General features: G+C 35.6%; 1 protein-coding gene across 1 annotated transcript in view; it reads left to right on the top strand.

The window, feature by feature from the left end:
• Window positions 1–17,924, top strand: part of Vps50 (vacuolar protein sorting 50) — a 664,618-nt gene that overhangs the window by 17,838 nt on the left and 628,856 nt on the right. The window contains exon 2 of the mRNA XM_090411754.1: window positions 11,150–11,230. Coding sequence (XP_090267880.1) covers window positions 11,150–11,230 — 81 coding nt within the window. The remainder of the gene's footprint in view (window positions 1–11,149; window positions 11,231–17,924) is intronic.

Raw genomic sequence — 17,924 nt, 5'->3', positions numbered from 1 at the left:
AAAACCATTACCACTATTTCCACCATGCATGTCTGCCTTGTATGGAAATAACTCTTTTTCTGTCATTAGTAGCACTGTACCTCCCTTTTTACCCTTTTTTATCTTCACAAAATGCATTATATCCTTCCATCTCTGTTCCTGTCAGGATGTCATCCTCATCCAACCACATCTCACTTATTTCAACAATTTTTGGGTGAATGAAGTAAATCAATGGTTGCATTGATGCAAACATTTCATTTCTCTAGTTTCTGATACTTCTAGCATTCATATACAAAATAACAGCTTATTCCTGGATCTGTAACAGGTTTGACTGATACTACTTATTAGATGTGACTTCTCCATATTTTCCTCAAGCCATTTCTTTTTCTCCCTACTCATCCAAGAGCTTTCTTCAAATCCAGCTGTTTTTCCCTACATCCCCTTCCTTTTTTGTCTGCACATGCATTCACATCCTCTTGGAGCATCAGTGTTTCTCAAGCTGTGTTCTCCTTTCCACCACATATCAATAACTAATAGTTTTAATCAGTGATTAGTGCAATGCCACACAGATAATGAGTTGAATTTTTCTTTCATTAGTTCAGTAACTCCACTTTTATAACCTATCATAACAGCTGCACCTTCACATGTGGTACAAACTAAATGAGATTTTAATAGTTTTCTGTCATGCTGTACAACTGAAGACAATTGAGCAGAGAATCCAATATCCCTTTTGCAGCAGTACTTTCCAGTTCAATCAAGCCCAAAAACAAATATATTATTATTATTAATATATTTATATATATTTGTTTTTGGACTTGATTGAACTGGAAAGTATTGCTCCAAAAACATATTTAGGACTGTGCTCATTTCATTGTCCAATATTCAAATTTGAATGTACACAATTAAAGTGGATTTGTTACTCGACTTGGTTGATTCTACAGTGAAATTTTACTGTTTGACATAATGAATTTATTTGCCAGTTTTTTTTCCCTCATTTCATAACTAATGTGATTCAGGATGTTGATACAAGTATTAGTTGAATGAAGGATATGACCTATGTCAATCCCATTTAATTCTTGTAGGTCAGTCTCTGATTTAAAATGATGAAAGGACTGATTTTCTTTGGTTACCTTATATGCAGTGTGAAAAATGCTTTCTGCTATTAATTTTTCATGAGATAAACTTTTTAAACATTTTCAAAGGGTTCTTTCTTAGCTTCAACAAGTAGTTTTGTTTCCGTTCTGTTTCCTTATGATTGAAAATTTGCTTTCCTAAAGACAAAGCAAACAGCTGGTGCTGTTTGCTTTGCTAAAGTACGTAACGTAGTTGTTTGCCTATTCCTTAGAAACCTTCATGCTCATCTTCTTTATCACTGTAAAGGTTCCAATTCATTTATGTAATGCACATTCACGTCCCATCTTTTGACAATTTAGCTGCTTATATCTTCTCACAGAAGTCATTTTTTTTCCTTTTTTTTTATCAGTCCAGTCCAGTCATTTATGTCAGTCATTCCTTGCTGTTGGTTGGACGTGGATACCATTAGGAACAAAAACAGTCTTTGACGCAGCCTCTGTAGTTAATTTTTTACTTGCTTTTAATTTTTAACTATGGAAGAGGAAAGGAAACTGGTAATTCTTCCTTATTTTTTACTCTGTGGTTCAAGAAAACATATATATTACTTCCTTTCTTTTAGGCTTACACGGTGATTCGAATGCATTTTTGAAAATTATGGAGACAACTACCATGTTTGAATAAAAACTGTAGTTTAATATAACTAAAATCTACATTCGACGTTTCGACCTTTATGTCAAGGTCATCTTCTGGAGCATACAACTATACACAGGAAACAAGCTATACTACAATCAAACTGGTTTGTTAAAGACACTGACCAACTGCTACAACAATTGTTGGCCTGACCTCTGGTGAGAAAAAAAATATATATATTCCGTTGTATAAGTCTCTGCTCAGACCACACTTGGACTATTGTTCTCAGATTTGGTCCCCAGCATTTGAAGGGGATAAATTAACTGTGGAAAGGATACAAAGACGGATGACAAAGATGGTTTCAGGACTGTACAAGGATAGTTATGAGGATCGGCTGAGAGAATGTGGACTGCAGAGTTTGGTGGATAGAAGAAGGAGAGGTGATATGATTGAGACTTTTAAACTGTTGAGAGGTGGTTACAGGGTTGACACTGGGGAGTTCTTTCGCTTGGTTGATCAGCGGGAAGGAGTGATGACAAGAGGCCATCCCTGGAAGTTACGAAAGGAAACTGTGAGCAAGAGGGTAAGGAGTGGTTTCTTTGTGTGGAGGGTGGTTGAGCCGTGGAATGCATTGCCTGATGGAGTGGTGGGAGCGAGAACAGTCAGTGAGTTTAAAGAGTGGTATGATAGACTTTGTGTTTCTCAGGGGGGGGACCTCCCCTCAGTGAGTCTTGACAGACTTTATGTCTTAGGAAGGACCTCCCTCGATGAGTCTTTTGACTCCTTGGAGGCCTGAATAATAATAATAATAATAATATAAAATAAAATAAAAAATAAATAAATAAAAAAAATAAAAAATGTAAAATAAAAAATAAAAAATTATACATCAACACTAGAGCCCTATTATTAGTGTTGTCTGCTATAGTTCGTCCACCGATTTGAGGTCCCTCGACACTTCTGCGCATGTCAGAAAAAGGAGAATCCATTCCGATAATAGGGTAATCCGTCTGTCTTCTGGGATGTAATAATAAACAAACTGAGTTTGTTTATTATTGCAGGTCGTAAAATTTAGCTTTTCTTTTACGAACATTGCTGTTTTTAAAGTGTAACTATTTTGCTTGTATAACAGTTGGAAAAATGTACGTAGAGTGATAATACGTGCAAATACTGCGTTCTGCATAAAACAATGTCACTTCGCTCCATGATAAGTTTCCTTTTATTCTGGGACTTTTTAAAACAAAATCCGATTTCATGAAGTATTTTCCTTAAAGTTTCTCTTTTCCAAGGAAATTAATTTTTTCTTTAAGCACAGGAATCAATTTCAGAACAGTTGGCACTCTTTTCTCAACCACGTAAAATTCGTGAATAGCTCTTCTTATAAAATCTACATCAAAATCATTCAAAGCTACGGTTTCCATGGTTTTTGTTTCTCTGGTGGTTTTTTTAGGAGATTTAAATTTTGGCTTACCTTCACCTTTTGATTCCCTACGAATTCTTTTAACAGTCGACCCCGATACGCCCGCACTTGCACGTTTTATGACTTGAGAAAGGGGAACAAGAAGACGGCCTTCTGACGATTCTTTTTCGCAGAATGTCAGCACATTATTCAATATTCTTTTGCAAGAGCTACTGAAACGTGTAACAATAGAACTTGTTGACTGTACTGGATCCATCATACAAATTAATAATAAAAAAATAATGCAAAAAGAGAACAACAAAAATCAAGCAAATACTAGTACAGCGACAGACAAGAAAGCACGTGATTTTGCATGTTGGCGACCAATTCGTACATCTTTCATTTCTTTCTCCCCTTCAGCATGAATCGACTATTCTTGGCACCAAGCCAAGAAGGGATCTAGAAATGGTGGGCGAACTATATATACATATATTAACATCATTCCAGTCAGTTGGTATGGAATGGTTTCTAATACTAGCTAAGGATTGGCTAGAGTCCTGACTTATGCTGGATCTTTCATATTAGATAGACTGAAATATGGAAATATGGCATGAAAATTCCAAGGATCTGGATGGCACACATTCAGCCTACCTAATATGAAAGATCCAGCATAAGTCAGGACTCTAGCCAATCCTTAGCTAGTATTAGAAAATTTTCCATATCAACTGACTGGAATGATATTAATATATGTATATAGTAGACAACACTAATAATAGGACTCTAGCATTGATGTATAATTTTTTATTTTTTATTTTATTTTATATATATATATTTTTTATTTTTATTTATTTATTTATTTTTTTATTTTATTTTATTTTATTATATATATATATATTTTTTTTTTCTCACCAGAGGTCAGGCCAACAATTGTTGTAGCAGTTGGTCAGTGTCTTTAACAAACCAGTTTGATTGTAGTATAGCTTGTTTCCTGTGTATAGTTGTATGCTCCAGAAGATGACCTTGACATAAAGGTCGAAACGTCGAATGTAGATTTTAGTTATATTAAACTAAAGTTTTTATTCAAACACGGTAGTTGTCTCCATAATTTTCAAAAATGCATATATATTACTTCTTAGATTCTGCATCTGCAAAAATCAGATAAAACTAGTGAATGATTTTAATGTTTGTGATGGGTAATGACAAATCATCATGTGCTGTACTTGACCTTAGGGCAAGACATGAGAAGTTTTCACATGCTTTTTTTTTGCCATATCAGATATATACTGGAATAAAAATACCCTCCCCCTCTCCCCAATACACACACAGATGCCTTGCTGCACAGATACAAAAAAAAAACAAAGTAAAGTTTTTAAAGTTTTATTCTAGCATTAAAAGCATAGTAGACACAGTCAATGTATGCATTTAATGAAAAACAGAGTAATTAGAGTATTTAGTGTCATCAGAAACAGCTGGAATCAAAATAACTCTGTATAGTAGAAACATCCTTCTGCAACAGACACCATAATGCATAGTTGTAAACCAAACAAAACTGAAGCTTTACTATAGCACTAAAAACACAGGCCTGCATGAGGCTCAACTAATGGGTGACACAGTGTGAAAGCACTAATATATAAACATGAAAGTAATTTAAAATTCTAGAAATAGATATAAAGATTTATATAGCAAATAACTTAATAAACTTAGTGAAAAATGCAAATTTAATTAAATAACTAAGATTATTTGAATAATATATAAAAAAAAAAATTACTGAATGTTACACATTTCTAAATGTGCTGCACCAGGTATGTCACCTGACACTGTTACTCTGGTACTGGTATTCTGTACCATTGCTTACCGACTGAAAAATTACATTTTTTTAGTGCAGTTTCAAATTTTTGCACTGTAAAGTATGTTACACATACGTTGAAACTTCTTATAAGTGTTGTGAAAATGATTGTGTGTCATTAATAAATATGTAATAATACATGGTCATGTCACTGATAAAACTTTTTTTTTTTTTTTCATGTCTCAGAGTGCAAATATAAATATGCAAATATAATAAGTAGTTGGCATATTTTGTTGGAACATTGGTAGTTAAATAGAGTAAAATTTAGTCCTAGCATTAACGAAGCTCTTAAATTGACAAGGCAATTGAATGTTCAACTCTGATACATTAGGTGACTCAAATTGACACCTGACTGGTGATATAGTTGCCTGATTGGTGAGCTAGCACAAACTTTTTCAAGCCCTGTCTATATTCTTATCTGCAGATATCCAAAGACAACAATGAAGAACTCTTAGTATGGAAGAACTGCTCCAAAACACTGTTGAATAATTCATCAGTGACCTGGACCACATGCACTTTGAAAAAAATAATAATTCAAAAACAACTTCCCATTATATGTAGCTATTTTACAGCACAAGAATTTGAAACTGCACTAGAAATCTAAAAGAAGAAGAAAGCACCTGGAGTGGATGATTTAAAACAGCAGATACCGTTATACATGTGGGAAAAAAGCTTTGGAAACAACTACTGAATATCTATAATACAGCTCTAGCAACATTCCATTACAATGGAAAGAGGACTTAATAATTTCAATAGTCACAAAAGGAAATCTAAACAACTCAGAAAATCACACTTCCTACCACACTAAAAATCTTTAACGGAGTGCCTCTAAACCAAATTGAGGAACTCTGTTATAGAGTTCCTCAATTTGGTTAAAGGAGAGATGACTGAGAGCTTTTCTGTTTCCACTGAAGTTTTTCAGGAAGATTGTTTTGCACTATATCTTTTTATTAACACTGCTGACTATGTATTCAGACTTGCAGGAAAGGTATAGAACATTCTTGAAGATTAAGATTCAGCAGGACAAACCCATATAAGCAGTCTTTTCTTTACTGATGATGTTGAGCTGATTAATTAACATTCAGACTGTCCAGAACAAGCCTGGCTTTCTTCTATCTTGGAATGGAAGAAATTTTGGTTAAAGGAGAGATGGTAATGGTTTAAAGTAAATTCAGTTGAGTCATAATTTAATATTCATCTCACAAGAGACTAATATAAAGGTTCCATTACTTCCTTTCTCCTAAAATGAAGTGTCTCCTAATTCTCAACTTGCCTTCACATTGTAAGGCCAGTTTTCACTACACATGTTCTGGAAAGTCTGTCAGTATTCCTAATGTAAAGGAATGACTTCCTAGTTGGAGGAAGTGCTAACTTGTCCTACTAAATGATAGATTTTTATTGTCTGGTGAAACATCTATTGGAGACTTGAAATGACTGGTTCCATATTTGGTTTCTAGAGTAAGAGTTCTCCCCAGAGGGGTTGCAACTCTTAAGAAACAAGAGCAAGATCTCAGTAATGCCCTTTAAGGACATGCTAAACAAACTGTGTCATGACAGAGAGGAGTTTAGGAGGAGGGCCATAATCGCAAATGACTTTATGCGCAGGTTATATAGACGGTGTGGTGTGAAATTTGTGGACATATGGAATGAGTTTGATGGGCAAAAGGATTTGTACAAGAAGGATGGCCTGCATTTGAATGGATTTGGTATGCGGAGACTGGAAAAAGTGTTGCTGAATGAAGTGAAAATGGATGTGCAGAACCAGGGAAGCTAGAACTATCAAGGAGGGGGGAGGGAGGGAGTGGATATGCGGACATCAGTGAGACAGTTGAGTGTAAGAATGTATATAATGTACCTGAGCCAGTACTAAGGACAAGAAATCAGAATGGAATAGTTGGAATAATGCATCAAGATAGGGGTGGGACAAGGGGACCTCTGCATTTCATGTATACTAATGCCAGGAGTATTAGGAACAAGAAGGAAGAATTTTTGGCCTTGGTTGGCTCTTCCTGGCCACAGGTTATTGGCATTAGTGAAACATGGCTGACGGAAGATGATATAGTTAGTGGGATAGAATATGTAGGTTATAGTGTATTTAGGAGGGACAGAGAGAATAAAATGGGGGGAGGAGTGTTATTGATGATAGCTAATGAACTGCAGCCAAAGAGAATAGAAGTTATATTGCAGGATAGTGAAAAGAGCTCATTTGAGGCTATTTGGTGTGAGATTGACACTGGCAGAATAAAATATACAGTTGGGTGCTGCTATAGACAGGGTGATGGAATAGATGGTGGAGATAGTATGCATAAACAAATTGATGGAAGGAGGGTAATTATTATGGGGGATTTCAACTGTGGTAACATTGACTGGAAGGAGGAGAGGACACATGTGAGGAAGGAACTGGATTTTATTCAGTTACTAAGGGATAACTATCTGAGACAGCATGTAATGGAAAATACTAGGGGTTTGAGAGAGCTTGACCTGGTAATAGCATCTGAGAATTTGACTGTAATGAATATGACTATGTTGCCACCAATTGGTGAGTGATCATAGGGTCTTGACTTGGGAGGTGGCTAAAGGTGTAGAATTTTCGATTAAGATAGGGTATATGTGGAATTACCGTGCTGGCAAGTATAACAAGCTTAGGAGATTGCTTGGTTCAGTGCCATGGCATGTAAAACTGCAAGGGCTGGATGTCAATGGAGCATGGGAAATGGTCAAGGAGCATTTGTAGGAGGTTATGGCTGATTGTATACCTAGGGTCCGAATAGTAAAACAAGTAAGGGTTAAATGGATGAATAACACCATTAAGCTTGAGCTGCAAAAAAAAAGAAACAACTGTGCAGGGAATTTAAAGAGAGAGATGACCTGCAGGCACACAAACGATATAAAGCGCAGGCCAGAAGGGTAACGAGTGTGGTAAGAAAAGCAAAAGCGGATTATGAAAGGAAACTAGCTATGCAAGCTAAAGAGAATCCCAAACAGTTCTTTTAATATGCTGCAAGTAAAAGAAAAACTATACACGGCAGAATGATTTTAAGGAATGCCGATGGCAAGGAGGTCACTGAATCAGTCGATATAGTGGAATTACTGAGTGAGCACTTTGCAAGAGTATATCATCCAGGTGGTGACATTGAAGGAATGAAGGAACCATTAGTTTATACGGGAATTGTGGTGAATGAAGTGGAGGAGAATAGTCTATTACAGAACCTTAATGTGAATACATCTGTGGGATGGGATGGTATACTGGCACTGGTTTGCGTGAAGCGGCTAAAGAATTATCAGTGCCCTTGACCATGTTGTTTAATTTGAGTCTCGGGTTTGGTTTAGTCCCGAAGGTGTGGAAAGAAGGGAAAATAGTTCCACTGCATAAAGGAGGATCCAAGACTATTGTTGCAAATTATTGACCGATCAACATATCAGGAGTCGTTGTCAAGGTCTTAGAGAAAGTAGTCAAGGGAAAAATACAGGAATGGATTGATGAAAATGAGATACTGTATGGGGGACAGCATGGCTTTGTGAAGGGTAGATCATGCCTCAGTAACTTGCTCAAGTTTTATAACACAGTGACGGCTGAACTGGATAAGGGTAATGGGTTTTCAGTGATACTGCTGGACCTGGCTAAGGCTTTGTCCAACATATGGGAATGGATAAAGGGTTGGTGAGATGAATAGGAGGGTGGTTGATGGAGAAATATTAGAGAGTAGTTTATTCAGGAATAGAGTCCAAAAGACGGCCTGTGACTAGTGGTGTGCCGCAGGGTTCTGTTCTTGGACCACTGCTGTTTAATTTGTTTATTAATGATATAGGAAAGGATCTAACAGGAATGGTTCATTTGTTTGCTGATGATGTGAAGTTGGGTAGGGCAATAGTGAATGCAGATGTCAAAATCTTGCAGGATGATTTGGAGGATAGATTGGAGGTCTGGGCTAAGGAGAATGGATGTCAGTTTAATGTGGCAAAGTGTAAGGTTATGCATTTTGGGGTGAAAAGATTAGCAGCAGTATACCACATTGATGGAACTGTACTCCAGGAGATTGATGAGACTTGGGAGTGTTGGTGGTTTGGGAAGGACAGAGAGAATAGTTTAGGGGGGGCACATTGCAAAAGTGGCTAAATCAGCTCATCAAATCACTTGGTTGCTGAAGAATACTTTGACGAGCAGAGATAAGCAAGTTATTGTTCCTCTGTACCGAGCCTTGATAAGACCTCATCTCGACTACTGTGCCCAGATTTAGTCACCTAGGTTTCTTCTTGATGGGGAGGAGGTTGAGAGGATCCAGAGGCGAGTGACCAAAATGATAGCAAGTCTATGGAATGAACCTTATGAGAACAGGTTGAAGATTTATGGTTTGCAGAAATTAGTTGATAGATGGAAAAGGGGTGATATAATCGAGACATTCAAATTGCTGAAGGGTTTCTATAGGATTAATTCAGAGGATATTTTTGAGATCAGGACTGGTGGTGGGAGGTCAAGGGGACATCTATGGAAGCTGGGCAAGAGTGTGGTTAGTAAAGGTGTTAGAGCTGGGTTCTTTACTTTTAGAGTGGTAAATGAGTGGAATAAGCTGCCAGAGTCTGTTATGGGTGCTATGACAGTGAATGAGTTCAAGGCAAGGTATGATAGATACTGTGAGAATGTCGAATAGTTGTGTGGACATGATGTTTAGGGCCTCCCTCGATGAATCTAAGGACTCATTGGAGTCGCCCATAGTAATAATAATGATGATGATGATTCAGAACCTCCTTCATTCATGGATGAAGCATTTTTGCAGGCCAGTCATTAAGTAGTACACAGGACTGAACCTGCTATAATGCATCAGTAGGCTTTGCAAGCAGCAGAGTAGGTGATGGCATAATCCTGCTTTCACTTACTCTGCTATGATATGAGCAGTTTATGTGTGAGGGGTATTTTCAAGGGCTGATAACTGGATGCATTTTGTGTGTGTGCGTGTGTGAAAAGTCTCCTTACCATCTGTTGTATATTTTTTGGAAGGCAAGGATGACAAAATATTTGGGGCTAGACTTGATTAAGCTGAAAAGATAATGCACACTGCAAAACTGAATAGGTCAGTTTTGCACTGTGTATCATCTGGTGATGATTCTCGCAAAATGATCAGCACTACCATCATGCTGCTGGTCCTGTATATATTTTACTAGTTTTTACTCCTTTTTGTTCTTTAATTCTTGATTAAACTAAACCAGGAATTTCTGAAAACTAAAAATGTAAAAAATTTTAATTTTCAAAATTTATAGTCCATTTGATTCATCATTTTCCTTGTTCACTTGCCTCACTTTATGCATCTTTATCAAAACTATTATTCTCTTACCACATGTTCTCAAATCTGTCAAGTTTGACTTTAAATATTTTGTCATTTTTGCCTTCCAAAAATATACTACCAAGTATGTCTTAAAATTACACTTCAGTATTAATTGAAATTTATATTAGTCTTTTAACTTAGCCTCTGTTCAGAGATATGGGGGCATCTCCTTTACATAATAAGCTCTGCTAACTTTGTACTGACAATAGAAGCAACATGAAACTTCAGTTTCAGAAAAATAAGTTCTAAAGAATGTTTCGGTCTTTAGTTTGGCAATTTTTTGATGTTTATATATGACATACCTATGAAAGTAAATATATAGCACATTTCATGCTGTGGATGGAGTAAGAGTTAAGTAATTTGGAAACCTTGTCTTCAGTAAGCAAGTTCATCATGCACTGGGTGATGAAAAATCATTCTACTACCTTGACATGAGCAAACATACTTGTCACACTGGTATTCAGACCCATAGCTTAGGCTATAGGCTTTTATTTGCTTAATGTTTGAATTGCTTTAACTTTATAGTTAGTAATATGGTTATAGTTACAATTATGACTTTATCTTACAGAAAAGAGAAAATTAACATAAGCATTATGCGTAGCTAATCTTGTTCTTTAGCTAATTCTTAATGTTGCCTCTCATTCTTCTTTCAGTATAAAGTGGTTGAGACGGTTGTATAGTGGGTGTCCTCCCGCGATGAGTCTTCGGACTCCTTGGAGGTGTCACGAATAATAATAATATTAAAATAAATCATTATCTTCAAGTGGACTGTTATATGTAATAAGGCTTCACTGTTTTTCCAGTATTAGAATTTAATTTCCTTATTAAAATCAATTTTGTATCTTTATTCCTGGTGTCTGTCTGTGAAAGCATACTAATGTAATCATAATTTTCTTTTGCTAGAGCACACGTTCACCAACAAGTCCAACGGAACCAGAAGCATCATGTGAGATTGCCACTGAAACATCTTTTTTGAAAGATAAGGTTTGTAGAAATGCTTAATCGTCTTAGCTTTTGACATTATTTTTAAATATTAGCTGTTTCATATCTATTATTAAGGAAATATTACCAAATGTTATCATTCAGTGATTATTGATGAAGTACAGTACATGATTTGTAATTTAGGTAGTAGCTGATTATTGCCACCCACTTGACTGTTGGAAACCTGAAGTGATTTGAAAATGTACCATGTCATGTTTGGTATCTAATGCAGGATTCCTGAATTACCTTAATCTTAGCCCATAAATGGGCTAAGGATTAAATAATTCATGGCTGATTTACTGTGTTTTTAATCTTTTGTGGGATGGGATTATTTAAAAAAAAATGATAATTGGCAGTTGTTATGTCATGTAAAACTACATCTCCCATTTTTAATTGCTCAATCTTCCACATGGTGAAGTGGCTTGAAAAAATGCCATATTTGGTCTCTAATGTAGGATTCCCCAATTTATCTAATCCTTAGCCTGTTCATTTGCTATATTTTTAATCTTTTGTGTGGAGAGATAATCATTCAAAAAACATAATTTTTCATGCCATGTAAAACAATATCCGAATCTATAAGAATTGTCACAAATGATATATTATTTAGAGGACATCAGTGAAAAAGCAACCATTGTCCTCTAAGTAGGGAGGTGTCACCAAGTGTGGTTTGTGGATCTCTTTATGTGTTCTTTTATGGGTGCTAAAGATGTGTATAGATGCAACAGTCTTCTGCTATATTGCATTTTGTAGAAGAGTATAGGAAGTAACCATACTCATAGGATATGGAAAATTAATATTATAAAAATATAAATTCCTGTTGTAATGGTTATAGTCATGTAAAACTGTGTTAACATGCTCTCATAATAGGAACGACAAATTCAGTATTAGTTGTAGATTCGCAGTTGCTAGACTTGTGGGAAGTTCTTCCATTGTATACAGTAACATACCTTATCCTGAACTTATTCATTATTAGTACATTCACAGCTCACCCTGGCAACTAATTTCATACAAACAATATACTTCTCATTCAATTGGTTGACATCCTTAGGCACCTTCTAGGGATAACTTCATGTTCTATCATCACCTATCCTTTGTAGAATCACACTTGAGACTAGCCTGACTAGAAACGTATAATGGTATCATAACTTTTTTCTACACATGAAACTTCTGTTAATTGAACTTAAAATCTGCTGAGCTTTACTAGTGTGTACCAGTATGATTCCTCCACTTAAATTTTCTGTTATTCAGAATACCAAATCATTGTATTCATAACTTTTTTTTTTCTAAAGCCCATCCATTCAGCTTGCATCCTGCTAATTAATTAATATTATTTTCTTATCAGATTGGCACATTTGTACATAAATTTTTAACCTTACTTATCTTGTCCAATCTTTGAAGATTATCATGTGAAGAACTTAGATTATCAAAAGAATTCACTGCTTTGAATACCCAGCTTCACATCATTGGCAAAGCATGAAATTTTACCTAATCATTTAAGAATATCATAATAGGAGACCTAATTGAACCCCAGGTAACCAACTCCTAACACCTGGGATATTTGAATAACCCTCTAAACACTACTGCTGGTTTCCTCTGTCTGTAATCTGATTTCCTATGCATCTCACTAGGTGGTGATGTATATCTCTTTTGCACATTATCACAAAAGACTTGGAACACTCTCAAGGTCTATGCCAGAATCCAAGAAAATCATATAACTTTGGTTTATTTCTTTGCATGCCTATTTCATGCCTGCATCATAAAAAGTAGTCAGATGCATCACAACCCTGTCTTTGCTTAAAAAAATCATGGTACCTGCTTAATAAACAATCCCTGCCAAGGATATATAGGATATGATATTCCTAATTAATTTGTCCATTGTCTTATTTGTAACACTAATATGAGTAACTGCTGTATAATTCTCCACTTATAAGGTTTACAATGGCCAGGTTTTATGAATTGAAATAACTCTTGCTGGCTAGTAGTCAGTACTATTTCCAATCTCAGCCTATCAAATTACAAAATACTTACTAAATTATAGTAAATTTAGTTTAATCCTTTATCCAAGTGTGAGCAAACAAAGTTTGCACCTGAAAGTATCTTCAGGACTGGGGTAAGGTAGTACAACGCCAGGCAACTCGTTGCAAAGGTGGAGCAAGCTAACATCACTCCTTTCTCAGTATCTCCCATAATGCAAAACACATCTCCTTGCGGATATGTATAATGTTATGCATTAAGGGAAGAGCCACTATCCAGACTAGTTTCAACCTTTATTGAGGTCTCTTCAGTGGGAGCCAGGCCCAAGTGGAGATACCAGGCAGAAGCATTAACAAGGTCATCTCTACCTATAGGAGTTACCAAACGGTGTGCCACCTTTTTATTAAATTACTCTGGATTTAGAGAAAGATGTTGGAAGTTTATTTTTCACTTGGTTAGACTATAGTAAATTTAGTTTAATCCTTTATCCAAGTATGAGCAAACAAAGTTTGCACCTGGTGATAGTACAGCACCAGGCAACTCGTTGCAAAGACGGAGCAAGCTAACATCACTCCTATTTCAGTATCTCCCATAATGCAAAACACATCTCCTTGTGGATATGTATAATGTTATGCATTAAGGGAAGGGCTACTAAAGAGACTAGTTTCGACCTTTATTGAGGTCTCTTCAGTGGGAGCCAGGCCCAAGTGGAGATACCAGGCAGAAGCATTAGCAAGGTCATCTCTACCTATAGGAGTTGCCAAACGGTGTGCCACCTTTTTATTAAATTACTCTGGATTTAGAGAAAGATGTTGGAAGTTTATTTTTCACTTGGTTAGACTATAGTAACTTTAGTTTAATCCTTTATCCAAGTGTGAGCAAACAAAGTTAACTTACTCCACCTTTGCAATGAGTTGCCTGGTGTTGTACGACCTTACCCCAGTCCTGAAGATACTTTCAGGCACAAACTTTGTTTGCTCACACTTGGATAAAGGATTAAACTAAATTTACTGTAGTCTAACCAAGTGAAAAATAAACTTCCAACATCTTTCTCTAAATCCAGAGTAATTTAATAAAAAGGTGGCACACCGTTTGGCAACTCCTATAGGTAGAGATGACCTTGTTAATGCTTCTGCCTGGTATCTCCACTTGGGCCTGGCTCCCACTGAAGAGACCTCAATAAAGGTCAAAACTAGTCTGGGTAGTGGCTCTTCCCTTAATGCATAACATTATACATATCTGCAAGGAGATGTGTTTTGCATTATGGGAGATACTGAAATAGGAGTGATGTTAGCTTGCTCCACCTTTGCAACGAGTTGCCTGGTGTTGTACTACCTTACCCCAGTCCTGAAGATACTTTCAGGTGCAAACTTTGTTTGCTCACACTTGGATAAAGGATTAAACTAAATTTACTATAGTCTAACCAAGTGAAAAATAATCTTCCAACTTACTAAATTCTTAAGACAGCCATAAGTTGGAACATTCAAAACTGTTTTCCAGAGATGCTGATTATGCTTAATTAGTTTCTTGTTATCCTTACCCTATTTTACATATCTATAAAAGCTTCTTAGATTAGTTTTAGTATTACTAAATAGCCAGAATTCCAATTTTGTCTTACAATTTTTAATTCACAATTGAATTAATTCTAGTTTTTACTTATATCTATCATACTTAGCTGGTTTACCAAATGGATACTGTTTTCTTAGCTTACAGCATATTTCTTTAAAATCAGAAATCACAGGATCTATTGGTTAACTATGTCTCATTGCTATATACACAAAAACTCTTTCATCCGAGAAACTGTACATGGTACTTTTCCAGATGAAAATTACCATGTACAGTTTCTGAATTGAAAGAGAGAGTTTTTGTTTACAAACACTTAGCTGCTGTTTCTATTTTGAATTATAATGTTTAATCATAACTCATCAATAGATTATGGACAATAAATAAGAGCTGTGCCTATTTTTATGTAGATTTTCATGTATGTTTGTTTTTGTTCATCATGGAGAACACATTTTACACACATTTTTGGTGGTTCATTTAATGCTGATTTACTTGAAGTTTAAAAAGCATCTTTCTTGAAATCTCCCATTTATATTCAGGATGTGGAATATTTGTTATTTGATGTGTTGTTTTTCAGATATTTGGCTTTGCTGAATCAGTAAACAGATTCAATATTCTGCCAGCTGAAGCAAAAAATTCCTGTTACACACATCATAATAAATACCAGTCAGAAAAGCCTCCCCTTATCTTGCACAACTTCATATAGAAGAGTTTCCAAGGCTAATGAGCAAACTTATTCTACAATTACTTGAAAGAGTTTTTTTTTTCCCCAGAAGTTGGAAATATTTATGAAGAAACTAGATATATGCTACTTGAATTTGTCATAAATTCATTTTGTTCATTAAATCCATAATTATTCTCTATGTTTCACAGTTTAAAATAAGTTCCATTTATTTTTTTTAGTTTATTTTTGATTAAATAAGTGTAATATTTTGTTCTTATTTTATGCTATATTGTTTTTTTAAATGCAATGTTTTCTATGAAATTAAATTATTGTTTTTTATGTTGAAATGGAGGATGTTATGAATCCATTTATATTTTATAAATGGATCCATAACAACCAAATGTTAAAAGAAGGTGAAGTTTCAAAAATTTACCAGTGTGCTTATAAAACAAGACCGGAATTGGAGCTGCCTGGAATGCATTATTTAAACAGCACAAACTCTAACTCACAACCCATATTTAATGAATTGAGTAAGCTTTGCAAGCCTGAAACACTAGGGTTCAAAGTGACAAAGGTAAAAAAAAATTACACTCAGAAGAGAAGATAAAAGCTTATTCATCACTGTAACTATGCTATGTTAGAAAGTTAAATTCATCATAAGTGATCTCTAGGCGGGTGGATACTAAAATATTAAACCATAGAGCTAAGAAGCTTATAGAATGACTTTTAATGGGATTATATTGATCAAGTGCATATAATAACTATGTTATACCAACTAGTTTCACCAACTAAGGCTGTTGACATCTTCAGGGTACATAATTGATGTAAGGCACTAAAAAGTAAAAAACTGTTGCAAACTATAATCAACCGATTCCAATTATATTAAACAAAGAACAGAGCATGTACAATACATGCATAGAGCATGCATGATCTCACTTGTTGTTATTTAGGAACGTTCTATAGTTGGCAGTGTAATTCAGTTCTGGCGAGTTGAGAGATCTAATAAGGGTCTTCCAGATCATGGGTAAGATTAGTCCTTTGTTTCTGTTAAGGTTTTGTATACAGCAGGCAACTGTTGTGGCTTCTTTAAAAATTCGGGAGCGGAAGTCCTCCTCTATGTAAGGAATTGTGCTTCAATTCAACTCTATGGTATGGTTCATTCTTGAGAAATGAAAAGCTAACCCCGATTTTTCTTCTCTGTTATTATTGACGTCACCTATGTGTTCTTTTTGCCTAATTTCAAGGCTCCTTGAAGTTTGGCGGAATGTAATTCAAGCCGCACGAGCAGGGTATGTTATAAACTCCAGCATATTTGGAGAAAGGATGGCTATCTTTTGGAGATCTTAAGAATTGTCTAATCGTTTCTGTAGGTTTAAAGGCCATTCTTATTTTATGTGGTCTAAGGAGTCTTACAATCTTATTGGAAACTGTCCCTAAGTATGGGATGACGATGGTAGAAATATAGCGTATATCATCTCGTTGTCTTTGTCGGGGTTCAGAGAAAAGTATCTTGTGGACGAGTCTTTGAGGAAATCCATTCATGGTAAGGTTGGTAGATATCTTTTCTCTGAACCCCGACAAAGACAACGAGATGATATACGCTATATTTCTACCATCGTCATTCCATACTTAGAGACAGTTTCCAGTAAGATTGCAAGACTCCTTAGACCACATAAAATAAGAGTGGCCGTTAAACCTACAGAAACAATGAGACAATTCTTAAGATCTCCAAAAGATAGCCATCCTTTCTCTAAATATGCTGGAGTTTATAACATACCCTGCTCGTGCGGCTTGAATTACATTCCGCCAAACTTCAAGGAGCCTTGAAATTAGGCAAAAAGAACACATAGGTGATGCCAATAATTACAGAGAAGAAAAATCGGAATTAGCTTTTCATTTCTCAAGAATGAACCATACCATAGAGTGGGATTGAAGCACAATTTCTTACATAGAGGAGGACTTCCGCTCCCGAATTTTTAAAGAGGCCACAACAGTTGCCTGCTGTATACAAAACCTTAATAGGAACATAGGACTAATCTTACCCATGATCTGGAAGACCCTTATTAGATCTCTCACTCGCCAGAACTGAATTACAGTGCCAACTATAGACCGTTCCTAAATAATGAGTGAGATCATGCACGCTCTATGCATGTATTGTACGCGCTCTGTTCTTTGTTTAATATAATTGGAATCGGTTGATTATAGTTTGCAACAGTTTTTTTACTTTTTAGTGCTTTACATCAGTTATGTACCCTGAAGATGCCAACAGCCTTAGTTGGTGAAACTAGTTGGTATAACATAATTGTTTATTATATGCACTTGATCTATATAATCCCATTAAAAGTCATTCCAGAGCTTTTTGGTCAAGAAAATTAAACGTTTTTTAACATAAGAAGCTTATATTTAATTTGTCTTACATAGATACTGTAATAGACAATATTACAGATTCGTTTATATTTACATCAAAATATAGAAACAAGGTGAAAATAGAACAAG

The sequence above is a fragment of the Typopeltis vanoorti genome, chromosome 22 (genome assembly GCF_054136105.1).
Source record: "Typopeltis vanoorti isolate ZY-2024b chromosome 22, IOZ_Tvanoo_1.0, whole genome shotgun sequence".
Classification (NCBI taxonomy): Eukaryota; Metazoa; Arthropoda; class Arachnida; order Uropygi; family Thelyphonidae; genus Typopeltis; species Typopeltis vanoorti.
This window is presented reverse-complemented; position numbering and strand designations above follow the sequence as displayed.